General features: G+C 41.1%; 1 protein-coding gene and 1 long non-coding RNA gene across 18 annotated transcripts in view; both read left to right on the forward strand.

The window, feature by feature from the left end:
• ELMO1 (engulfment and cell motility 1) overlaps nt 1-20,079 on the forward strand; it is a 310,601-nt gene extending 290,522 nt beyond the window's left edge. For all 16 annotated transcript variants that reach the window (XM_027451441.3, XM_027451440.3, XM_027451439.3 and 13 more), the window contains 4 exons: nt 4,354-4,461; nt 8,588-8,670; nt 14,067-14,144; nt 18,732-20,079. In XM_027451441.3, coding sequence (XP_027307242.1) covers nt 4,354-4,461; nt 8,588-8,670; nt 14,067-14,144; nt 18,732-18,932 — 470 coding nt within the window. In that variant the 3' untranslated portion in view covers nt 18,933-20,079. The remainder of the gene's footprint in view (nt 1-4,353; nt 4,462-8,587; nt 8,671-14,066; nt 14,145-18,731) is intronic.
• A 169-nt stretch (nt 20,080-20,248) lies between these two features.
• LOC140001541 (uncharacterized) lies at nt 20,249-25,107 on the forward strand. Of its 2 annotated transcripts, none has more exons than XR_011806815.1 (5): nt 20,249-20,701; nt 21,246-21,466; nt 22,368-22,438; nt 22,698-22,861; nt 23,137-25,107. It is a non-coding gene; the product is annotated as an uncharacterized lncRNA (long non-coding RNA). The 2 variants fall into 2 exon arrangements; XR_011806816.1 differs by having other exon boundaries at nt 20,249-20,422.
• The last annotated feature ends 1,546 nt before the right edge of the window (nt 25,108-26,653 follow it).

The following is a 26,653-nucleotide window of genomic DNA, read 5'->3' on the forward strand; positions in this document are numbered from 1 at the left end:
GAGAAATTGCATGTTATCAAAGTGGTTTTGCAGTCGAAGACGAGGTTTCTTGAACAGTTATATTTGGAAGGGAAAGAAAGCCTGATGATGCACACTGTATTAAAACACAAGGCAGAATATTTTTTTTAGTAACCTGGAAAGAGAAAAATTAAAAAAATCAAGCAAAGACAAGTTTTCCATCTCTTGCTAGAATAAGTGACTCACACTTTTGAATGAGAACACACTTCGTCTTTTTTCTGCAAAAAGCTACTGCTGCTACTTTGTTCCACCCTCCACACTCCCATAAAAATAATATTGTTCAAGTATGTGACATGCTGAGAGGAACTGGTTAACCAGAGTGCCTCTGGCATTACCACAAGCCAATTAATTGCCAAGCCTTTTCAGAACTTGGTGGCTTTCATCTAACCAGCTAAGACCAGTTAGAGTGACAGTGTGTCACTGTGGTAAGTATCTTAGAGAAACAGCGCAGTGAAAGAGAAAGGGTGAGTCCACAAACATGTATCTAAAAGCTACATCCAAATTTGGAAGGTTTTACTGACATTATTACACGTGTGTTCCCTTTGCTAAATGTGTGATCAAGCCTTTCTTTAAAAAAAAAAAAAAAACAACCCACCTTTCATTTTTAGTACTCTGGAACATATCCTGGGATAAAAGGTATGCTCACAGACTTTTTTCATTGGACGTCTGAGCTATTTTCTCTCCAGAGGTCTAACTCTACAGCACTTCTGTACTAACCACCTCAATTCTTCACTCAGGATAGCATTGTTAAGGGTGTATGAGTCATTGGACATTAATGCACGTGGAAATACCATATGAATGGCCACACACTCTGTAGCCCATCGTCAAAATGTTCTGTGGTACTATTTTGTCACAGTTTTGAATATTACTCTTCTATCCAAACTGGTAGCTGGTTTTGCTATTCAGGATTTTTTTAACCTTATTTTAACAATGTGCTAGGATATGTTTAACCCACTAGCTGTTTTAACAATTGTTTGAAGCTTAAATGTTTAAAACTTTTTCAGGCTTAAAAAACAAATCAAAACAAACAAACAAATAAAAAATCACAACAGAATGACTACTACAGTTTCCCAAAGAAGAATCTCTAGCACTTGAATTTGATTGCATCAGAGGTCAGTGAACTAAGAGATAGATAACTCAGTGGCAATGTTAAATGCTAGTGTCTGAAAATTGTGATGAAATCACATTGTATCTAAAGACTCAGTGTTCAGCAACCACTCCTCCTTCAGTGTGTATACATACACACAGATCTCTGTTGAGGAGTGCAGGGGCTGTTGAGAATTCATGGCACTTCAGCTTAACAGATTTGTATTTAAGAGCTCTGGAGGTCTTGGTCAGTAGTTCTTCATTGTTTTATAAGCACTACTCTCTAATCATAGTAGAGAAGAGTTCAGGGTTTTCTTTTTTTCTTCTACATGTTTTTTTGGTTTATCTATTTGGAGCTGAAAGTAAATGCTTGCCACCTCCCACATGCTCTTGTGTAACTAAGGCTTCTTTCACCCTTGTCAGTGGGAACAATTTCATACGATATTTATTTTGACTGCAGCATTACTTTATACACTCCACTTCCAACAAAATTGCATTCAGCACCTGTACTAGTAAAATAACATACATCCCATTCAGAGCTGCTCCCCTCCAAGGCGCCGTGATCTCGCATAAGTGGGTTATTGTCTGATAAACTGTAACGTCACATAGAGGAAAAGAAGAAACCCAGCTGACTAAGGCTGAGGTGGTTGTAGAGGCTCCGGGAAGGCAAGAACAGTTATGCCCCATCACTGATGTGCTGTCTGCCCTGCTCAGCCTGGCTGCTGCAGTCGCTCAGTGGCTGCGACTGAGGGAACCTCATTAGTTCCATTTATAGGTTTCATTTAAGGGCTTTCCCCCTGACAGCCACGCTGTGGTGCAATGGCAGTTATTTGTGAGCCCACAGGAGGATTGCACTGGACGTGCTTCAAGCTTCACTCTACGGCTATTAGTTATTTAATTAACCTTGGGTTATGGGGAATTGCTGTAAGAGGCTTCTCAACCCTTCAGAGCAAGGCTTTCTTATGACAAAATCACCTCTTTGTGAAAATGAAGTACAGAAATTTTCACTGGGCCTTTTCTCCTTTTGTTATTGGAGCAGGGGGTTGGAATGGGAACAAGGTTACCAAAATGGTCTAACTCTTAGGAGGCTGAAGAAGAAACCTTTTACAAACCCTCAATAATAACTATAGCCCCACACTAAGTCAAAAGGAATTCATAATATTTTACTTTACTTTATCCAGTTATATGATCATCTTCACCAGGTTATTGACAAAGTAGTGAGACCAAGTTGGCTTTTATTAGGGAAAAAATGGTAGTTGTAATCTTAGTGTCAGAAGGATATATTGTCCTGAACAGTCTTGGAAACACCGAAGTTGCAGTTAAAGCTAGGTATGTAGCCTCCTGCTACAATCACTAGAGGCTTTTCTGTGGTAGACAAGGCGCAAGACGGTCTATCATCAGGTTTAACAGAATATATTTTTTAAGTGTCAGGTTTTGAAATGCTTCTGGTAGAGTTCTCTGTAAAATTTCTGAATCTAGAAAAGTTTCACACGCACAAAGTTTCTGATGCACAAGCTGCCCGACAAACTGCTTTTGTGTGTGTTCTTCAGATGACAATCTACTGAATGAATGCTCCTGCTTGCTCTTGTTTCAAATCCCTACAAATGCTTTGTAAGTGGGATTTTCCTCTTGACCCCATGCTGTGCAATATGGTACGTGCTGCTTACGGTCCTGGAATGCTTATATTTAAGCAGCTCTTTTTCTATGCATCATGGAATCATCATCTCAGGCTCTCCTACCCACACACCTTTTAGTAGTGTGTATGTCTTAGAAGCAAGTAAACAGAATCTTCCCCATCACTGTGTTGACCTTTTGCCAGTGGTTAGTAAGGTCTTTTGGAACTTGTCAGAAGAAGGGGCTGCACACTCAGTAAGTGGTTGGAAATGTGTGGTTTATTTTCTCCAAACATTTTTGCGTTTTGACAAAATCTTCTAAAAAGCTGTATGGCAGCCCACTTTTGCCATTCAAACTGAATTGCCTTTCTCTGTGTTATACTGCATTGTATTTTAAATGGCTGGCTAGGGTACTTCAGAGGGTCCTTTAAAAAGAAGTAGGGTCTGTGAAGATTTTACTGAAGGAGCGAAGAAGTCCTTGCTTTGCTAACACACAGACTGGTGACTGTACAGCTCCTCCTGCGTTTTATCCCAGCTGTGGCTTCATCCGCTCCTGGCGACAGCAGCGTGATGGGGCTTTGTCAGTGCTAGCATTTCCCCTAAACTCTCCCTTCGGCTGCTGCTTGGCACAGCATCAGTGCTACCTGCAGCGAGAGGAGCACAGAGGCAGAGAAGCCCCCCGCCTTCCCCCAGCACTTTAACGTCTCGCCTTGCTCTAAGCTTCTGGAGATTTATAGCTTGGCTGTAACAAGACTGTATTTTTGATAGCTTAATATTGCAATCTATTTATTAAATAGAAAGTGCCCTGACAAGAAAAGGTAACCTTGTTCTTGCTGTTTCAGAAAGAGAATTGGCAAGCACCACCCTTGCCCGCTAGGCAGCGTGGTAGCCCTGCTCTGCAAAGCTGATGTTCTCCAGGGGTTAGATTTTAACAAATAGCACTAAGGGCAGTTAAATCCTGAGAAACAGGAGTTGGCAGGAGGCATAAGTATACATCTCCTAGGAAGGGCTAAAATGCAAAGAGGAATGTGATACATGCCCATTTGTGAGCACACCAACCACTGAGTTATCTGCAAGACAATGGACTTAATGTTTTTAAAATCTTTGCGTGTTTGTTGTGTTCATTCTCCCCATAAATATGGGAGTGTTCTCTCAACTACAAAAAGACATGAGTCAAAATTTTCTAAAGTTATGGAGTATTTCAAATGTATCAATATTTGGATGTGCAACAGATGACATCTGGCAGGGCTTAATTCTCACATAGGGGGTTCAAAATAATGAACCTTTTATGGGTGTGTTAAATTTAGCTGCTAAATGCAGTGGTTACTTACCTAGGATGTATATCATGGGTAACAAAATATCATGTAAAACTAAGTTAGCTGCTTCTTGCTAGTATTTGTCCTTGGAACCAGTGGCAAAATCAAGACAGAAATGGTAAATGAATGCCAGCTATGTTTAAGCAAGTGAAATTACTGGGCAAAGTCCCTGCCCTGCTTTCCATACATAAGAAATATTTCTTCTTCAAAGAAAGCGGGGGGGGGACAGTCCTTCCTTGTAGTGCCTCATTTGAGTATCGAGATGATAATGCTAATGAAGACATGTCAGTGACCTTGTTTTAATGCCTTTATTTTAACAGACAAATTTTGGTATTGTCGACTTTCGCCGAATCATAAGGTGTTGCACTACGGAGACTTAGAAGAAAGTCCCCAGGGAGAAGTCCCTCATGATTCATTGCAAGATAAATGTAAGTCATGCACAGGGATTGCGCTACTTTTGCTTCTTTCAAGCTCTTTATAACTGGTAGTGTGTTTTTCTTAATACAGGACATTATCAACAACTCTGTTCATGAAGATAGATAGCAGAGGACATTTACTCATGCATTCAAACACTGCTGTTCTGGTTTTGGCAAGCATGTATGAGGACTGAGCTCAGCTTCCCAATGAGCTTATAATTTCATTCAGCTTGGAAATGTCATGCATTTCATGGGGAGGAACACAGTTTATTTTCATTCCTCATCTAACTGCAGATGTCACATTAAAATACTTTGGTATATTCAGAAGTGCTTCCTGTCCATGGAGACAGCTGTTTCTTTTGCTGCAAGCAATCTAGTGGCTGGAGGAGAAATCCATGGCAAACAGAGGTCTTTTTCATTGTCATGGCAAGTGGACTTAAAGACAACACATTGATTGCTGTGAGTGGTGTTGATAGGACCTCACAGTTAGTTTGTAACAGGGGACATGCCTTTGTGACAACTCCTACCATGAGATTTCTTGGGATATTTTGTAGGGACCAAAGTCATTTTGGAGCCCTTCAGAAAATCATGCTCTCATGAAAAGTTCTCCTTAGTCCTTCAACATGACTTGTAGAGGTTCAAGCTGCAGTCCCAGGAAAGTTTTTTTTGATGACTGAGACAATGACCAGTGTAGTTCCGTCACCACAAAATGACATCAAGAAATCAAGCATTGAATAAAGAATCCTTTTTAGTTGTTCTTTTCTGAATTGCCATTAGTAATAAATGCCATTCTCAGCATTATCAAATCAGATACACTTGTACAAGTATTCAAGTTGGTGGTTCTATTTCTTTCATGAAATGACAGAAAGAATAATTTTGCAGATGACAGAAGTTTCTCCAGCCTGCAAACTGAGAAAGGAGAGAATCAGTGATTTAAACTTTTCTGTGTGTTAGTAAAACAGAGAATTGTTTCTCTTCTCTGGTCCCCCAACCTATCTGCAGGCAGCACCTTTTAAAATTTCTAAGTGCTCCCAGACACAGACTGGGAGGTAAGGAAGAACCTGTCTGCTGCTGGAGCCCTGACAGTTCACGGTCACATTCACTTGTTTTTAGTACCTTCCTCCAGGATGTTTCAGGCTTTTACTGCAGTCTTGGCAGAATGTAGTACAGGTTCTCAAATTGCTGCATTGGCACTAGAAGACATTATTTTACTGGACAAGGCTTAGGGAAATTGCCCTTGAAAGTTACAGTAGTATGAGAATGGCAGAAAAAGAATGAAGGTCGCACTTGAATTGCAGGCACAGTTCCTGGACCAGCAGTTCCCAGATTTGGTTGCTTTGAGCATATTTCCATGCTCAAAACCCCTACCCGGACTGCAGGCTTCACTTTGCATTTGCATTTCGCACATGCTCTTGAGACTACTTGGGAATGTCACAATCCCATTGGGACATCAGGATCCTGCTTTAGGAACCAGTGGATCAGACCCATGTGTTCCCTGTGCATGCCTGCTGGCAGTGCAAGTCCTGATGTAGTTTGAGGAAGATATGGTTATTTCTTACATTTCTCAGACTTTTCAGGCTGTGAAAGATGTAAGATTTACCATACTGTGCCCCACATTAAAGTTTAATAAAACAGAGTTGAGAATATTACAAGATGTGATATTATAAAGTGGCACTATTTTAAACAAGTCGAGCCAAACTGGCTTGGGAATTTTACAGAATATTTTCAAAAAAATACTTAGTTGTTCTTTGTATAGATATATACTGAATTTTGAGCTATGAAGGTCTGAATATGATGTTTAATGTTCTCCATGTCCACCAAATGTGGTGGTTTCCATCTCTGGGGAAGGATGTGCCTTTAGATTTCACTTTTCTCACTTTTGCTGATCATTAAGATTGTCAGTACTTGTGAACAGGTCAACAGATAAAAGAAAATAAGTGTGTAAGAAACTGGAGGGCTGAGAGAAGTAGCATAGGACATTTTGTGTGCTCCTTGCCCAGCCTGAATAACTAGTGTCTATTTCCAAAAATAAATGGTGGCTGGTTTGTTGTTTGTTTGGTTGGTTTTGTTTGTTTCTGTTTGTTAGTTGTTTTGTTTGTTTGTGTTGTTGTTTGTTTTGTGCTTTGTTGTTCTTGTTTTTTATTTTTTATTTTTTTAGACGTTTTTACTTCTGTGAATGTCATTTCTCTCTTCAGGTTGGCACAGTTAAACAAACTGTTCCAGCTGGAACAGAAAGCATCTGCCCTCTTTTTCAGAGCTTTATCCATTGTGAGCACACTGAACCTGTGCTTACACCCTCCAGGATCTTGTAGTCATCTTCTGGTACCATTTGAAGTCTCAGGCTTTCATATTATTATGCTGTTCTATATATATGTTCCTTTTGTGAAGTTGCAATGATAATGAATAATTTATAGATAATTTATAGTTTGTAGAAATTTTGTCTCTTGCTGACAGTATTGTATTGTGGATTGTATAGATTCTCTGTAATGTAATTACAGTTGGAAAATTGACTTCCACTTGAAGCTTAGAGAAATTTGTCTTGATGATTTAATGACCTCATGACGTATACTCTCTGAGTGAGTCTGGGTGACAGCAGCTTCCAAAACTTTTTATAACTTTTTTTTTTTTTTTAATGATTTCTGGTAATTCTTCTTCTTAAAGCAGTTGTAGCGGGTTGTTATAAGCCTTGCTAGTCCTCATTCCTGTTAGTACTAGAAGTGACTAAAATGCTGATGGCAGTAAGAAAAAAACATATATTTATATCTGAGAAACTTAAAGAGGCAATAACAGAAGGACAGCAGTATCAAGTGAGATCAAGGGTCCAACATGCCCAGGATCCTCTCTCCAGATGTCTGGGGAAGAGCAAAAAGTGGGCAGGCATAGTACGTTAAGTAAGAGAGTGATCAGTGTATGCTATGTACACAAGTACACCGATTACACATAAAAACTATCAAGATGCAGGTACATGTCTAAATGAGAAGCTTTTTCTCAAGGTAATCACATAATCACAGAATTGAAGGGGTTGGAAGGGACCTCGAAAGATCATTGGGTTCAACCCCCCTGCCAAAGCAGGTTCCATAGAGCAGGCTGCACAGGCAGGCATCTGGATGAGTCTTAAATATCTCCACAGAAGGAGACCCCACAACCTCCATGGGCAGCCTGTTCCAGTGCTCCATCACCCTCAAATCTCAACAGGCAAGCAAATACCAGCTTTTTATCACAGAATCATCTAGGTTGGAAGAGACCTCCAAGATCACCTAGTCCAACCTCTGACCTAACACTAACCAGTCCTCCAGTAAACCATATCACTAAGTTCTACACCTAAACGTCTTTTAAAGACCTCCAGGGATGGTGACTCAACCACTTCCCTTGGCAGCCCATTCCAATGCCTAACAATCCCTTCAGTAAAGAAGTTCTTCCTAATATCCAACCTAAACCTCCCCTGGTGCAACTTTAGCCCATTCCTGCTCATCCTGGCACCTCCCTACAGCCTCCTTTAAGTTACCTGTAGAGAGCGATAAGGTCGCCCCTGAGCCTCCTCTTCTCCAGGCTGAACAACCCCAGCTCCCTCAGCTGCTCCTCATAAGACTTGTTCTCCAGACCCCTCACCAGCATTGTTGCCCTTCTCTGGACTCTTTCGAGCACCTCGATGTCCTTCTTGTAGCGAGGGGCCCAAAACTGAACACAGTACTCGAGGTACAGCCTCACCAGAGCAGAGTACAGGGGGACAATCACTTCCCTAGACCTGCTGGCCACACTGCTTCTTATACAAGCCAATACGCTGTTGGCCTTCTTGGCCACATGAGCACACTGCTGGCTCATATTCAGCCGACTATCCACCAATACTCCCAGGTCCTTCTCTGCCAAGCAAATTGCTTGATGCTTGAAATTTTGTCAGGAACCACTGATGCCTGTTCTAGTTGTTCTTACAGATTTATTTCTTAGAACAGACTGGAAATGGTGGTGTGTGTGTTTGTATACAGCTTTAACATGCTGGTCTTGCCTCTTTTTAGATTCTGTAGCTTTTACACATCTTGGTTATAACTCATTTTCTGTTTTTTTTTTTTTTTTTTTTATTTTCCTGTTTGTTGTTTTGTTTTGTTTTGTTTCATCATCACTTTTGGATTTTTTAATGCAGTGCCAGTGGCAGATATAAAAGCTGTTGTGACTGGGAAAGACTGCCCTCACATGAAGGAGAAAGGAGCTCTTAAACAAAACAAGGTATGTTTCTCAAACTCTTATAAATGCATACCCTGGAATACAACGCTTGTCAACTTGACCTTCCCTAAACTAATACAGGTGTTTTTCATTCCAGCCTGCCACCTTTCAGTATACACACACACACACACTTTGTTTTCACTTCAGCCCATCTGAGTTAAATTATTAGGGCAGCCTATTCTCCTTTACTCATTCCGTGACAGATGTGCATTGCAATATGCCCAGAGCACATTGGGATAGTCTTTAACAGTGATGCCTTCTACCTCTGAAGTCAAGCGGTTTTGACTGCTGCTATAGAGTAGAGCAGCAGTAACTGTTGGTACCTACTCTTATGTTGTCTCTGATAAATAACTAGCTTGTTCAGGCTGTATTCTCCAATGAGCTGACATACAGTGAGCACAGGCATATGCCAAAATTGCAATTAATGTCCAGCTGTTGATAACTTCAAATCCATTCAGGTAAAAAGATTACTGCCAACAAAAGGATGTACGGTCGATGCTAGGCAGTTAATGAAGTGAATAAGGATGTGTTCAGCAATGTATTTGGAAAAAAAATAGGAGACATGGTGGTCAGCTTCAATTAGATTTATGCTACCTTTCAGAATTTCAGACTCAGCTTAAGCTAAGTCTCAAGTTGAATCTTGCACTTTTTTGTTAGTAACAATTGCCATCACAGCAAGAAGAAATTGAATTACTAGCAAAGTCTCACTTATTTGATGGTGAAGGTATTCATACCATATAGTATGATATATATTAATTTCCATTGGGTTGTGCTTTCTGACCTTTTAAGTAAGAATGAGATCCTAATGATGTTCAGTCTGACCTAGAACCACACCCTGAGCTCTGTGAGATGGATTAGAGGATTTGAGTCAGTTTCTAGTTACCTGAAATTGAGGAGTTTGAGGTCCAACTAGAAAGAGATTTTGGTGGACAAAATTCCAAAGGTACGAGTTCCTGCTTCGAGACTTTGAAAACAAAATGCACACACCTAGTATTCAAATAAAATCTGGAGAAAACAATTCTGAGAGGAGCTATAGAAAATGAAAGGACACTGTCAAAACTATGTCACACCACTGTTGCAGCTTCATTTCTGACCTTTCTTGCCTTAACCATGGCTGGAGAGAGATACACAGAACATCTCAATTGTTCATGTATAAGAAACACAGGGAAAGATGCTTTAGATCTATCAGGATACCATCATCTCTTTTCAGCATTAACTTTACACGGTCAGAAATGAAAAAAAGTCAAGCCAAACGAGGAAAAAAGTCCCAGGAGTATCTTCCCTTGTTAATTTTTGGAATCAGAGCACTAACACACATGCACAATAGATTGCATACAACTCATGCCTCAAGTTACAGATGAACCATCAACAGCATTTTGCTGGGGCATTTATATGATGCATATAAAGTATTTTTAGTGCTTCCTTGTCTTAGCTCTCATATGTCCTCACAAAGAGGAAAGATAGGAGCAACGAAAGCAGTGGGTGTCAGTGACGGAAATGTGTCATCTTTATGGAGCAATAATGTATAGATAATAATGCTAAATAGCAGAGCTGCAGATCATTTTGTCCTCAGCTATCAGCATTGCCCCATTTCCTTTGGTAAAATAGCTTTGGACTGGTCTAAACTTCTGGCTGGGGATGTGAGTGAAGATCAGGAGCTGGTAGGTAGCACATCTGCATCCACAGCTGTTGTACAATATTGCAACAATTTAACCAGCATCATAGGAATAACACATCATTGTTTGCTGAGTACCAAGTTAATGTGGACAGTGAGATGAAAAGGAAAAAGCCCAGCATGGAATGCAATTTGGCTGATTTTGGTGTATGAAACCTTTCCCTTTTTGGAATTTCACACTTGGTGATGTATTTTTTGAGAGGTCTTTTCATTTGGCACTTTCTGTGTGTGTGTGTATGTATGTATAAGGTGTATATATATATAGACCACCTTAATGTTTATTTATTGGCTGAAAAGAAAATAGAATGACAGAATGCCACTGCTCTGAATATAGCTGGAACTGGCAGAATGTCCATAACAAAGGCTTCAGCATCTCATCATTTGCTGGCACATGGCTATTCTTCTTCCAGTGGGATCATTTAGAAATAAATAAGAGTTAAACTGAGTTGGAATTTGCATGCTTATGAAGCTGGAACAGCATGATAGGACCAGACCCGAGTCCATCATTCTTCATCTTGTGCTCTTAAATTTGAAGTCATCTTTTCTTGGGTAATATTAATGAATTTCAAGGACATGAAATATACTAGATTTCACAGCATTCAAAACAAAGCTTGAGAGAAGAATTTGGATAAAATGTTGCTGTGTATTTGTATATATTCTTCTTTCAACCTGTATTTGCTGATGCAGCAGGCTTCAGACTTGATGCATTTTTATTCAGCAGAACTGATTCTGCTCACTTCCCTGTTCCTCTGCAGCTTCCCTTTTATTTCATGTTGGTTGAACAAGTGCCCTGCCACTGCATGTACATGTAATTCTCTGAAGAGGTTCTTCTGACTCTGACAAGTAAACTTAACATGGCTGTTATCTCAGCCTTTGGCAAAAGACATTGGCTGAGGCTGATGACGACAGAGTAGGGAGAAGTACTGAGGTCATTACAGCTGCATAGGATCAATCAGCTATAGAGACTTAAGATATCAGTTTATCATAAATAGTGTGTCTTCTATTGGCCTATATCAGAGACTGAAGGAGAGGGGGAGAAGTCTGGGGAGTGGAAGAGCATGTTTCTCCTCATACCACCTGCAATAGCTTTCCCTGTGAAATCGAAACCAATTGAAATTCAATTCCCTGTGGAACTGAAATGTCCAGCAACCAGGTGAGGCCTCTTTTTTCCTGTTTTCATGAACGTGCCTCAAAAGAGAGGCACATTGTGGGTCCCAGTGCCATTTCCTCTGGCAAGCATCTAAGGAAGGACAGATGTCTGAAATGTGCAAGGGTGGAAGGAGTTAGAAATGTCAAAGGAGTGAGTTCATCAGGTTGAGGTGGGGAGAAGTAAAGCAAAACAAAGAAGGAAGGAACTGATTCTCCTGGAAGGAAGAAATGATAGGGGAGGAAGACCAGAGATCAAGAGATCTAGATCTGGTGTACGAGGCCGGAGTGGAAATTGACTTTGAGAAAAATTGACAAGTAGGACAGAAAACAGAAGAGAAAGCCACAGACATGGAGACTTAATACTTTTCCTTTAGGAACTGCTCATTCCTCAAAATCCTCACCTGTCGTTGATGAGAACATAACAAAACCATGTGGGTGGTCAGCCACAGGTCAGCCAGCTCAACTACTGAGACCACTGTCGGTGTGGAGGGCTAATTGGCAACTCCAGCTCCTTAGGCTTCCATTTTCCCTTGATGGTTTGCTGTGCCTGAGGTGATAGAGATGCTGGAACCTGGAAGCTGCAATCCCTGAGCCTTTAGTCCCAACAGCAGCCAACAAAGAAGCTGAACTGGAGTCAGGGCTGCCAAACTTCCACTTTCCCACATAAAAGGAAGTTTGGCGCCTTCAGTCTAGGCCTTTCTGTCTACTTGACTGGGAATGACCAAACCTGGGTGTCCCTGGGATGTTCCTCTTTCAGGCAGGAATTTTCTCTTTACATTTTTTTGAGATAAAGATCTTCAGTCCTTTAAAATTCCTCAAAGGACAAATATTCAGAGACGAGGCCTGTAGGACTGTTGACCTTCGTGAAATTCAGGAGCTTCATAGTAGAGTAGTAAAAGCCCTTTTTGCAATGATGTATTTCATTTTCACAACCTCAGTTGCATGACTTGGCATGTTCTGATGTCAGTAATTTATAACACTCTGTGAGGAGATAATGCCAGGTTTGTGTGGGCAGAGGTAAATTTGTTTGTGTAATGTTGGACTTGATGATCCTTATGGGTCCCTTCCAACTTGGGAGATTCTATGATTCTATGATTCTATGAGGGATATCGCTCTTAATAAGGTGTGGCTGAGAGACATGCCTAAAACTCCAAAAGGCTATGTGAAACATGAGCAATTTGTTTGCTTAATGCACCAACAGTATTAGTAGCTGCAGCTTCCTTGGGCATGGACTTGTCTCCTGTGGCTTGGCAATACAGCAAATTGGACCTAATAACTAAATTCAAGGAAACCAACGGCATTTCCCATGAGATCCTGATCTCTGATCAGCCAAGATTATCCCTAAGGATTACAAGTTTTTATGATTCAGATTCTGCTCTTAATCAGACATGTTCAAAAATGAAGTAACCCTTACTGAAATCCAAGAATCTGTGCTAGTTTTGAATCACGAGATCAGGTTAGGAATCCAGACCAACACGTATGCTGCAGTTCCTGCAGTCAAATCTTCGGTTTTAAAACTAGGTGTAGTAAATTTAAGAATCAATGCTCTTGTTGCTGCTGGTGTGCAGGGCCTGTTGTCAGCTGAGAGTCAGTGAAGGTGACCAGTATTGGGATTGTGAGCCTCAGGAAGCTAAGAGGCTTAAGGAATAGGACTTATGATACAGATCAAAGTAGTTCTGAGTCAGCATTCTCTTGCTGGAGCCATATTTTTTTTCCCCATAAAGTAATTATTTCTGTATCAGCTAGCTTACAGGTTGTGAAATTCTTGTAGCAGCGCTTGTAGTGATGTGTGCAGTAACCATTATAACATTATGTGCTTACTGCTGGACAGTGAAATTTCATTATTTATTCAAATTGGTTGTGTTTCCCTGTAGGAACCTAGCTCCAGGTGCCTTTTAGGGAAGACCTATGCTTAATGAATTCACTTTGGCAACCTTTAAAATTCCATCTTTAGTGCTGAGGAGAAAAATGATGATTTATCCTCTCCCAAGATTAATTTTGGTGTTCACAACCAAGTAAGCCAGATTGTTCAGTTTGAGTCTGCTGATTCTCATTCAGGTAAAGACAAAATGACAGAAATCTCCCGAGAATGAATAATTTCACAGATTTCCAGCAGTGAACAAAAACATCAGTATATATCAGAAGATTAACTGTCCTGACAAGATTTTTGACATAGGGAATCAAACCTACAGAACTTTGCTAGTTTGCAAGTCAATCCATGCAAATTGAAGAAACCATGGGCCTTCACAGAGTGTTTGTTATATGTGTACTATTATGGATTATATTGATTTTAGTCCTCAACATTATCTAGCTCAAATCTGAACTCAAATTAATCTGTGACCAAGTGGGTAGCAGTCAGCAGTAGGCAAGGTGAGTTAGCTTCACTTGAAGCATCTGTGTTGGGCTTCTTGTTGTGCAGTGGTCAGGTACTCCTGCACCTTTGGCCAGGCAAGGGGAATATCATAACCTATTTTCTCATTTGTTTTGGGGAACAAGGGGTAGTAAAGAAAGAAAGATCTCAATGCCTGATTGCTTCTCATGGTGCGTTAACATATGTTCTTTCTTCTTATTCCAGGAAGTGCTAGAGCTTGCGTTCTCTATATTGTATGATTCAAGTGGCCAGTTGAATTTCATTGCTCCGGACAAGCATGAGGTAAGTCAAGTTAAGGGTGCAGAAACTTCTTTGAAGCCTTCTTAGTTCCCTTGTGGTAGCAGCCAGATTTTAAAGAACATAAGAAAGGTCATCCTGTCACAGAGTACAGGACAATCTGAACCTGTGACATATCTCACAACAACCTGAAAGCACAGGGATTAGTATGTGAGCAAGACCTTCTGCAATTTTCATGCATATCCTGGGCTACGTGTTTTCTATTTGAATACCATAGAGCACCATGGGATCTGAGTTCCAGGACAATATTTCTAAGCCCTACTGAAATGCATACTATAAGAGTAAGAAAAGAGCTTGGGTGCAGACCTCACAGTTACACAGACCTTGTTCATCATTTCCTGGTGCAATAAAGATTTCTCTTTGTCTGGTCTGCCTTAGACATTGGAGTATTTTGCTGTGTGTTCACTTTGGTGAACTTTATTTCAACGCCAATGATATGCACAGGCAAGCTGTCCATGAATCACTGCTTTCCTCAGCTCATCTTGATCGTGCCAATATAATCAGGGGAAGTTATACCATCTCTAGGTCTCAATTTCAGCCAATGATTTGTGTTCTTCAGAACAGCATATCCCCATTTTCTTCATTTCATGTTGCTTAAGACCATTTATGTCAGGTGATCACAGAATGTCCTTTCTCTTGCATCTCCATAGGTTGATGCAAAGGGGATTTGCAATCAGTCTCACTTGCATAAAGGCAGTGTAAATACAAATAGCAAGGCACAATGGCAGTCTCCCCCCTGCTCCTTTCTCTTACTTGATAACAAAATAGACAACATCATTGCCTTTTGGAAGATGATGGAACTAATTTATCTAATTATGTGGAATCATCACAAGTGATTCACTCCAAGAACTTGGAATTTCAAATAAAGATTTAGCAGAGTACCTATGTTAAAAAAGTAAAGAAGCAGTAAAGTTTTCCGTTCTTGTCTGCAAAGTCACAGGAGTTAGTTTTTCATCTGCACAATTATTTTATGGTGTCACATGTGGTCTCAGTTCAGGACACTGCCTTGAGATGATGAAACACAGAAGACTGCATTTAGCTGCATTATACTGTAGTGTTATTAAAGTGCATGAAATTGCATTACAAGTGAAGTATATTTAGTTACACAGCTTCAACATTTGCAATTCTGGATAAAAACCTTCAAATAAAAGTTAATTTTAGGAGAAGAAATGAGGTTATGCTCATTTGGATTTTCCTGGGTATTAATATTTGAGTGTCATTTTCAAGTATGTTCATTCCAGAGAAAGATTTGCTGGTAAATTTTCATCCAAGAGAAACGAGCAGTAGGATCCAGGCATAATGCACCATTAGAGCTGTCAGTTTAAGCCAAACACGATCGTCTTCATCTTTTAAACTGGATGTATGTTAGAGGCTTTCTGATATAAATTCTCCAGAAATTAAATTCTAGTCTGTTTCAGTTCGTAAGAGCCATTGGTCATGAAAATCAACAAATTTTTCAGCTACTTCTCTGGCAAACATAGCTTAAGGTTTCAAGTGTATTTTAATGTTCTAAATGTTCAAAAACTGCTGCTGCATTCTACTGATGGGCAGTAGCATTGTGAGATGTACTAACCCCTTGCTAGTGATTGTGATAACACACCTATTATCTCTATTTCTCTTTTTGATCATATGCAGCTTCTTTGAAACAAAATGAATATGCTCAAAAAAGGGACTAAAGGCAGCAATCTCTACTGCTACTTCACAGTTCCCAAGTGAACATTTCCCAATGGGCATCTCCCTTCCCTTGTACTTTTTCATGGCCTACAGAGGAGTGAGTTGCAATTATAGTAAAAATTACAAGTATACAGAGGGAACACCCATGAGGAAAAGCAAATAAGTTGTTCTGAAGCTCATGATTCTTCATCAAAGTGACTGAGATGCTTGTTGATAAAAGTGCTAGTTTAGCCATGTTGTCAACTTGGGAAATTTGATAGGTCACATCTCATGATATGGATAGCTTTGCATGAAGTGCCAGAAATATTAGCACACTATGTTGGTACATGAAATCTGTAAGGTCAGACTTACTGGGTGATTTTTTTCAAATACTTCTGCAGTCCTTGTGATTGTAGAGAGATTTGAATTGGGAATAGAGTGTGACCTAAATACAAAAGTTGAACTAGGATCGTAGGATAATTCAGATTGTAAGAGACCTTGGGAGGTCCCCTGTTCAACCTCTTGCTCAGAGCAGGTCAGCAGTGAGCTCAGATCAGGTTGCTCGGGGCTGTATCCAGATGGATCTGGAAAACCTTCGAGAATGGAACCTGCACAACCTTTCTGGTTGTCTGGTTCTGCTGCTGGACTCCCAAGGTATTTCTTTAATAAAATCTCATTACAGAACCACTGTCGTTGAGATTTGGACCTCGCACTTGCACACTTAAATTTGGCAATACCCTTAGCCATCTGTTGGAGCTTACTGCTGGCCAGAGAATTCAGCACTGTGAGATCACTCCATCGTATTTGTTTTTCATTTGAATACTAATAGCTGGTTTCAACTACACAGCAAAAAGGTGGATTAATCTTATCCTTGATTTTTGACAGAGAAACTGATGAGGGAGGCTATAATTAGGTTTCATTGGAATTTTATGAAAATGAATCTGTAGTAAATTAATTTTTCAGTGGCTCTTAGTCTGTTTTGCGTGTTAGAAAGAAAAAAGCTTCTGAATGAGTGCCTCTGTTTTTCCACCATCTCATTAGGATTTCTCTCTGCTCAAAATGTGCAGGAGTTTAATTAGATGCACTTGCCAACATGGAGATTAGAGAGGAAGCCCCTTTTCCAGGCCATTGCACTCATCTGAATTGTGGCCAGAATTTGGTTTCTGTGGGCCCTGGAAGAGGAAAGAACTGTAGTTCTGCTTTCTGGCTCACTGCGATTCCTCCCCAGAGAAAGTGCTGGCCATACTCACTGAGCAGGTGATAGACGATTTACGTCAGGTCCTGCATCTGTTGAATGGATGCACTGCACTTCTGTAACCTGAGCAGAGCCTTTTGCCTTTCTGTTCCTTTTTTTAAAATGAATACCGGGGAAACTTTCCATAATAAAGATTTTAAGTTGATAGTAAAAAATAAATAAAAGTAGTACATTTTAAAATAATTACATTTCTAGGATAGCTCTTTTCCTGATATTCTGCATACACTCCACAAAAGTTGCATACTTTAAAAGTCTTCAGTGACATACTTTGGGGGCCTAGAACAGGCACGGTAATTGCTTCCTTAGTACTGTGAGCAGGACAGCCTGAACCATCAAGTCTTTCCTAGACAGCTAATTTCATACTAAAGCTGCAGCATGGCTTTCCAACACCCTGGGTGAAATCCTAGCTCTGCTCCTGTTTTATTACTGACTTAAATGGGTCAGATTTCACATTGGAAGTTGAAGTGTGTTAACTATCCTATTTTAAACACATGCCCTTTTTCTAGATGAAGACATACCCCAAGAGGGGGTTTTCTCTCTGTCTTAAAAATAATCTTCATTTCTGCTGTAGGATGAAGTCAACTGTGACTATCTTTAAACTTGGCAATATCATGTAGCAAATGGTCAGCTAAATTTAAAATCCATTTTTTTGGCATGAAATCTAGCAGAAGTATTTATAAGATAGAAATGTAGTTACGGTTGATTTAATTCTCTCCTGCAAACTAGGACACAAGTTCATGATTGCAATCTTTATTTTTAGATGGTAGCATTTGAGTACTTCTGTTCATAGTTGCATAAATGGCTTATAGTAATAAATGAAAGGGACTTATCTGATTTAAGTTGACTGTAGATCACCAATCTCCAACTGTTTTGTTGTATATTTAAAATATTCAGCCCATGTTTATCTCAAGCTGTCAGTCATTGGGAAAGAATCTCCTATTAGGAAAAAGTTAACAACAAAGAGAAGGGATTTTAGAGGCCAATTCAGCATTTGCAGCATTTGGAATTACACCGGGTAGCTTGGCATTTAATTTTCGTGAAGGATGCAGCATAGACTGACTGCAGCTTTTGCGGTATGTTATTTTGTGCTCTGTAAAATAGTGGTAAAGTAGGCATGGGTATGTCAATGGGAGCCTATTCCCACACATGTCAGTTGACACCACCTTACTATGGTTTGTTTTGCTGTAAATTAGATAGTTGGTAGAGGATTTCTTATGGAAGGAGTAAAGGTGAATTTTGGCTGGTATTCACCTCACCTAACTTAGCTGTCTTGGAATTAAAAGTTCAGTGTAGAATCATCAGGCTCTCTTCTAAGTACTGGGCAAAGATAAAGATGGGGAGAAGGAGGCATCTCCAGATGTTCAGTGTCCTAGGTTAGGTATCATTCTTTCTCCCATAACTGTTGAGAACAAGAAGCTTGGAGGAGATACATAACTGCCCAACCACCTACATGTTGTCATTTCTTCTCCGTTTAAGGGAGTTCTTTACCTATTTCCAGAGCACATCAGTGGAACATGCCTTCTTCATGATACAAGCTGGTAGACCTCATTTTAGGTCTCTGTGTACATCCCTGAAGGAGCAGTAACTGTGGAGGACCAAGCCAGACAAACAATTTTATGTTCAGAAAGTCTATTAATGATAATTTTTATCTTTTCCCCATGCAGTATTGTGTATGGACCGATGGGCTGAATGCCCTTCTTGGGAAGGATATGTTGAGTGATCTAACGCGGAACGACTTAGACACGCTGCTCAGCATGGAGATAAAGCTACGCCTCCTTGACTTGGAAAACATACAGATCCCAGATGCTCCCCCACCTATCCCAAAGGAGCCCAGCAACTACGACTTTGTTTATGACTGTAACTGAGGCTGCCATTGAAACTTGCTTCGAAACTGGAAATATTATAACTGGAGAGATATTAAAAAAAAAAAAAAAAGGAAAGAAAAGAAAAGAAGAGTTTGTGAGAAAAAAAGAAAAGCCGGTTGTGCGCCTTGGATTTTGGCTTTGGGGAGGAGTGTAGAAACACTTGCATTCCTCCCTGTTCCCTGCATCCCATCCTTCCCCATTCCCATCTTCCCCATTGCTCATCCAAATTCACATTGCTTTAATTAACTTTTAATTGCAGGCCAGTGGCCTTGCTTAAGGCAAAGACTGCCACTAAGAAGCACCCTCCCAAGGACTTTTTTTACATTTTTAATACTGGAATAGACATTCTTAACTAAAGGACGATGTTATCAAACTGCATGCCTGTGACACCCACTTGGCAGGGCAGAGGCTTTAACTGGAAGGAGGGGGGAGGTAGGGATCAGAAGCAGCTACTGTAAGCAGAAGATTTCCCCAGGCACTCCCAAGAGTCTGCTCACAACTGAATCCAATGCAATGACAAAAAAATGTTAACTGCTTCCCAGTACTCACAGCATTCGTCACTGTCATTGTTCTTTCCACTGCCATCTCAATTCTCGTCACCAGCCTTCACCCAACTGATCGGCTCCCACAATGGAAAGTCTGCAGGTTTTTGCTGTACTATACGCTGCAATGCTGCAACAGCTTTTAACTTCTTTTCCTCCCAGCTCTTAAATAGCCCTACACTAGCAGATCACTAGTACGAACTGTGTATGAAGCCACCATTGTGTCCTGTCCCTGTAGCATTCTCTAAGCCTCAATTGCCTCTAAAATTGGCTTGTTGTTATTCAAAGTGATTTTTATTTTCTTGGTCCAAAGTTCAATAGTAATTTCCACAAATTAATTATAACTGCCAAACATTCAGGTTTACATTGTTGTCATTGCTACAGTGTTAAGAATTTGCAAGGGATTTTTTTTTTTTTTTTGTACGGGTTCTAATTTTTTATTTTATTTTGCCAAACAAATATATTTAAAGAAAACTAATTTCATTGTGAGTACTTTGGGGGGGGGCAATATTTTTACTTAATTTCCATTTGGAACATTTGCCCTGGAGGGAGAAAACAATATTCCCTTCAACTTTGCTGTTGAATAAAAATCTGAGTTGTGATGATTCTTGGAACATTGTTTTTCTTCTGAAGTTGTCTTTTATTCTTTATGGTTGCTAGCAATTCTCAAGTGTTTGTTCCAAAGAGGAGAGAGAAAGGCTGGATCTTTCTCACCTGCATCTGATTTAATTTAATTATTCGTTTGTGGTGACAAGGATAAGGTGAGTCCAGAGATCCCCACTTGCCATAGGTACACAAGCCTTCCTGTAACAAGGAGCCTTTCAGAAATATGAAATCAAACTGCAGTGACGTTCTCGTGGTCAGTTCAAGGCTGCTGCCTCGTACCTGTACCTGTGCTTCCATTTACTCTGTGGAGAGGGTTCCCTCCTGCTCTTCCTTTTCTTCTAGGTATTTCACCAAGTTCAGTCCTTCATTAAGTGCTGGGTCAAGATCTAGAGGAACCCACCAGCACTTACAGCTGAAGACAGATTTTTGTTTGTGAAGGTTCCTCTCCTGCTCAGACACAGCCTAAAAAGACTGAAGGGGTTTAGGGGTTTTATCAGAGCTGGTGCTAGAGAGGAACCTAGAGGGTGGTTCCAGTTTAGATGGACACAGAGGACCTTAGCTGAGGTGGCCTTTGCTCCATCCAGCTGTCTGGGGCACTCATCCTGACTGACCTCACACCAGGTGAGAAGAGAAATTATGTCCTTCAGGTGCAACTATACAGAGGATGAGGAGACCATGGTATTGAGTTCAGGCAGGAGAGTCCTAAGGAAGGTACCTTTCTGCAGTTGTACTTGCAGTATTCTGTGAATGTCTTGATTTATCATGAGGCATAAATTGATAAAGTAAGGAAAAAAGAAACTGAGTTAAATGCTGGAGTAGAAAGTTAGGATAGACCACAGCCTGAGAGAAAATTCAATACAAGTGAGAACAGGGATGTACAATGTGAGATGTAGGAGGTTGAGATATTTTATTCTGTGGAGCTTTGTCAGACTATAGCAAAGGTAGATGGGTTAGGAATGTGTGGAAGCAAGGCACTGCCTGCTGCAGGGAATCTGGGAGGAGTCCTGGAGGAAGGGATGGAGTTAGGAACACATTTCTTTACCAGACACTGATGGCTGACTGAAGACAAGGCTCAGAGCAGAACAGAGAATCCAAGTTGCTTTATTAATCTCTCTGACCTAGCTGGGTGACTTGGCTGTGCATAACCTTTGCTTTTTATTTACAGACTGCAGAGCTAGCGCTTCAGATGGGTATTGCTCATTGTCAAAAGAAACACCTTTCTCTTCTAAGCGGTGAGAGCCAAACATTGCCTGCTCAGGGGCAATCAAATGTGGAGATCTCAGCAGGAACGCGTCTGTGTGAGAATCAGAAAGGAGCAAACAAAAACCTTCCCCCTAAGGACGAATTGAGCAGGAGGAAAAGGTTAGAATTGGCTCCCCCACAAAGGTGAGTGCCCCAAATTGCAGGCATGCTAAATTTGTCACCCCCCACGTGTCCTGCCTGTGTAATAAGAGAGAAGAGGCTTGAGTGATGCGTTGGCGTAGTAGCCCATGCAGCTATTTTAAAAACACTCCCACAGCACTCTGAAGGGTCACGGTGCAAACACAAATCCTGCCTTCAGTTTCTAGAGCTGTCATACAAGCTTTCTTCACCATCATGAAAGTAAAAAAAAAAAAAAAAAAAAAATGTTTAATGATGAACAAGTATCCCGCTGCTTCCCATTCATTTAAATAAAAACAAGAATGAAAATGGCAAATTCATTTGCTCGTGCTGTTGTGTGTTCTGGAAAAGCTTTTAAGGCTTCCAATTCAAAGAGCTTCAGCAACAAAAAAAAAATCCCACAAAACTGTTGAAGTCTTGCATATAATTTCAAAACATTAACTGGGGAATTGCTTGTAAAAGCTATAAAGGGGAAAGAGAATTAAAAAAAGAGAATTAAAAATGTTTAGCTCCTGTTTTGGAAGTGACTTTTCCTTTGGAAGTTAATATATTCCTTTACAAGAAAACATGAATCAAGAAGAATATGCATCTTATGTCAGCTGTTTGTCCTGCTTGTAAGGACAAGGAGGAGAGCGGCAATGCTAAGTAATCCTGCACAAAAGAAAGCTATGTGTCATGGAAAGAGCGAGCTCTCATGACTTTCATTACTTCTTTTCAGAAGCCTTTTTTTTTTTTTTTTTTTTTTTTTTAAGCATGAAGAACACTTCTATTAAACATTTCTACTTGCAGAGAAAATAACATTCTCTTACAAAGAGGCAGGTAGGTGATAACTGTCTTTTGGGTTGCAAAATTACCATGCAAGATCTTGGTTATTTTATTTGATAAATCTTCTTCTTGCCCTATCCAGGACAGCATTTTGCTCACTCGGGGTGCTTGTTACCAGCATTTCTCTCACATCAGTAGTTCCCAGTAATGCAGGCAAGTCACGTGTGTATGGGAATGTGCAGGATTGTGTGGGAATCTGGTGGGATCCACTGCCCACCCATCTCTGGCAGGCAGCCGAGCCACAAGGGCGCTCTAGTGCCCACAGCAGCCTCATAGCCAGCCACTGAACAGCTCATAAAAGGAGGAGGGATGCAAGGGTGGAAGACCAAAAATCCCCTCCTGACAGGGAGGAAGGGTGGCATGTGCACAAAATGTCCCTGAATGCCTTCTGTCATTGCTTGTTGTTGCATAGGGACGTGGTGTCTCTGGTGTGCCCAGTTCTGCAGTGGTGGAAGCTGATCATCCTGAGCAGTAACCAGAAATGGAGGGTGTCTGGAGGAGACAAAACACTCTTTTAATGCTGTATCCCTGCCTTCCTCTCTTTTGTTGCTGCTACTGCTTGTTTATTGCTGACAGGTAAATGCCAGTAGCTTCACTGTTGTGGAAGTCATTCATGTAAGGAGTGTAGTAAGATGAATGTGAAATTTTACCCAGGTTTTGTTCCTCTTGAGAGGGAAAGAAAATAATAATAATAATAATAATAATAATAATAATAATAATAATAATAATAATAATAATAAAGAGTCTAGCCCATAAATCTTGCCCTTACTCACCTCTGGACATCTTATGTGTCAGAGACAAACTTGGAACTGTGAGCACCTGACCTAAGAAAAGAGCTCTTCCCTTCGCAGGAGCATCAAGAAGCTGGAAATAAAAAGGATTTCACATCCCCAGGACCTCTGCGTGGTGCTGAAGAGAAAAACCCTGCAAGATCTGGAAGACATTTGTAGGACAGAGCCTGCGTCGTGTACACTGGCTGAGTTGTCATTGCTTTCCCCAGAGCTTGCTAAATCAGGACAAGACTCGTTCAGTGCTCCCTCACTAGATGATAATTATATTTGAATATTAAACATCCACCCGGCTTACACAAGTTCCCTGATTAACAAAGCACTCAGGTTTATCCCCATGCAGCAGAAGAGACTTGATTTCAGTTTGATGAACAGGCACCTAAATTTAGGTGTGTGCTGATGGACCTGGCTGGATGAGGGTTGTGTGAGCAGAAAGGCAATTTTACCAGTTGCTGGGTTTTCACAACATGCTTGCAGGCAAAGCAAGTAATCACTTCTCTGTGTGATGTGGAACTGGGCTGGGTGCCACTGGTTACTTCAGGAAGCTGACAGAGATATTGCCTGATTATTCAGTACCATTCCAGATGCTTCACATGCCTTTGGGACTTACACAGAGGTAAATGATCAAAAGGGGTACCCCTTTCGGCTTGAAATCAGGCTGAAACTTGAAAGGAGAATGGTGTCAAATGCGCGGTTTTGTTAGGGCAGGACCATGTGTAAAACGGATGTTGGAAAAGGCATGAATTTTTATTGCAAGGTGATTTCAAAGTGCTGATTCAGGGAGCTCAGTTCTGCAGCAGCCTCGTGAGGGCAAGGTTAAAAGAACTGGAGGCAGCTCCAAACTCATTTAGTGACATGTATTTACATTTTCTATTCCCTTTGAGCTGGGAGGCGTTGGAGGTCTCTGACAAGCAGAGCTGTCCTGGTGATGCTTAGCTTGCAGAGACATGCACAGGGCACAGGAAACATTTCCTTAGCCATCCTTCTTCTCCATGTGGAGCGATTGGAAATAGAAGGGTTTTCTAAACTGATGCATTTTTTCCAACATATAATTTCTCTGAAATAGCCCTCGAGTTGTCATGTGGGGCTCAATAGCTTTTGTGGGTTTATACTGTCCTGAAAGAGCCATACACCAAACCCATCTCCCATCTTATTTGTCTCCTGTTTATCGGCCATTTCCTATGAGACGTGGCCCATAGGACAGTCACGGAGCCAGGGGACCCAGAGCAGCTTGTCCCAAGGAGGATCATGGCCTTGACTTTCAGCCTGGGGAGGATACAGCCCCAAGTCAGCAGTGCACACAGGGAGGGGAAGGCAAAAGAGACACCAAATATAACTTTGCCAAGTGATGCAGCCAAGGGCAGACTTTCTTTCCTGCGACACGTAAGGATGTGTCTTGAATGACTTTATTTCAATTGTCATTAGAGGATTTTGCAGCCTGATTGAGCACCGCAGTTAAATTCTCCCTTGATGAAAGCTCATGAGTCTAATTTTAATCTCGTCGACAGCCCAGTGTTCAGCCTAAACTGATTGTGTTTTGGGACTCCATCGGGTTGCTATGGGGGGAGGAAGGATGGTTGTCTTTTGCTTAATAAGAGGCAGCATTTGTTACATCCGTATCCTCTCAGTTTCTCTTGAAACGTCTCGGATTTGATGTCACCTTCCCCAGGGGGTGAGGACATCCGCAAAGAGTTTTGCTGTCCCACCAAGCAGCCCACACAAAGCCAGGACAAGCAACATAGGGATCTGCTGGGCTTCAAAAACCAAAGCCTTCTGTAAGTGCTTAAAACGAGGACACTGAGGACACTGGTGGCTGTGGAGGGAGAGGCAGCACACTGTGCAGAGCTGCTGACTGCTTGCATCTTTCCCGGACGAAAATGGTTCATCCACAGGGCTTTCCCAGGGCACAGCTCCCTCTGCCAGGCGCCTGCTCCCCCCTTCCTCCCCGCAGGCAGCAGAAGCCTGGTGCATCTCAGTAGCTTGGAGCTGTGAGCAGGGGAACATGTGAAAGGTTCCTCTGCCAGCAGGATGACATTTAAACAGCGACAGTAGGATTATATCTGCTGTTTTTTCTTTTTTTTTTTTTCTTTTTTACTTGCGCATATTGCTTGACTCACAATACCCTCTGCCAGCCTCGATCCTTCCTCAAAGCCCTGGGTTTTCTGCCTTGCTGTCCCAGGGTGGATGCAGTGACACCTTACATCTCTCCACCACCGCACCGATCACAAATTGCCCAAATGCTGTCCAGCAGAGCCAGCTTTCACATCAAACGCAAGTCTTGTACTTCTCAGGTTTCCAATACAGTTCAAGCTCCACTCAAAACTGAGGCCAAGGGATTGAAATCAGCTTGCAGTTGGCTTCTTCAACATCATATGAGGTTATGCTTTCAGCCAAAGCTTTTCCTTTGGTGAGGACCCTCACAGAGTCCTCCATGTTAATTTTCATGCAACCCGTAAGAGTTTGTCATTTCCTATCCTCCAATTTCTTATCAAATCCACCAGCTCCTACGTGGATGCATACACACATAGGGTACAAGTGCCTCCATGTCCATTTCCCCCCAAAAAAGTCTAAACCCAGCACATTTGCAGTTTGACCGTGACCAGGGCTCCAGTGGGCAGCATCCAGATGAGAAGGCATGGAGAATAATCAGAGCCAGGGGCATGCTGGTGGAGGTCAGTAGATTGGTGGGGATGCATGGAGGGGAACGTACGCGGGGAATATTGGGACAACACATGAATTTAGCTGAGCTGTTGCTTTGGGAGGGAACCTGAGAAGATAAAGCAGCCAAAACCTGCTGCTCAGGGTGCTAAGGATCACGGTCTCCTTTGGAAAAGTTGTAGAGTTACAGGCCTTTGTTTATTTCTAAGATTTAAAGCATAGTAAAAAGTTACAACTGAAACAAAATATGATTTTTCAGATTGTTTTTCACCATCTACTAGAAATTAAACATTGTGGGACTTTTTTTTTTTTTTTTTTCTTCCAGGAAACAAGCCAAATTGCAGAAGTCTTGATACCCTCCTTCAGATCAAAAATGCTGGTCGCTGCACAGCCCCAGAACCTCTAACTCCAAACCTGCATAATCAGAAGAAAACCATCCCACCTGCCTGTACAGCTGGCTTGAAAAATAAGGTGCACACTACAAGACCCTCAACAGTAAGTACAACAGAATGAATTGCATTATTTTCACCCAAATATTTTTTTCTGGCAAGCTGGTTTGATGAAGAAATTAATCCAACCTTCCCCCTCCCCAGTTTTGCAGCATATGAAGGAATGGCCATAGCCATGAATCAAAGCTGTGCTCGTGGAGGAAAAAAAAGAAAAAACAAGCAGTGACTGCCTTCATTGTTTATCTTGGTTTTAATCAAACTTTTAAACTCTCAGACTTCAAGGGGCTTCTTGGCAACAGGCTGTTGAAGACAGGTTTCTGAATTAAGCTCATTAGTCAAGTGACTAGCAAGTATTCATTTGGATACTTCACCCTGGTGGGGAAAAAAAAAAAAAAAAGAAAGTGGTGTGGATTTAACAATTTTGTTCATGCAGAGCAGAGAAATAAGGCACAGACAGTAGTGGTGGTGTGGTC

The sequence above is a fragment of the Anas platyrhynchos genome, chromosome 2 (genome assembly GCF_047663525.1).
Source record: "Anas platyrhynchos isolate ZD024472 breed Pekin duck chromosome 2, IASCAAS_PekinDuck_T2T, whole genome shotgun sequence".
In the NCBI taxonomy this organism is placed as follows: domain Eukaryota; kingdom Metazoa; phylum Chordata; class Aves; order Anseriformes; family Anatidae; genus Anas; species Anas platyrhynchos.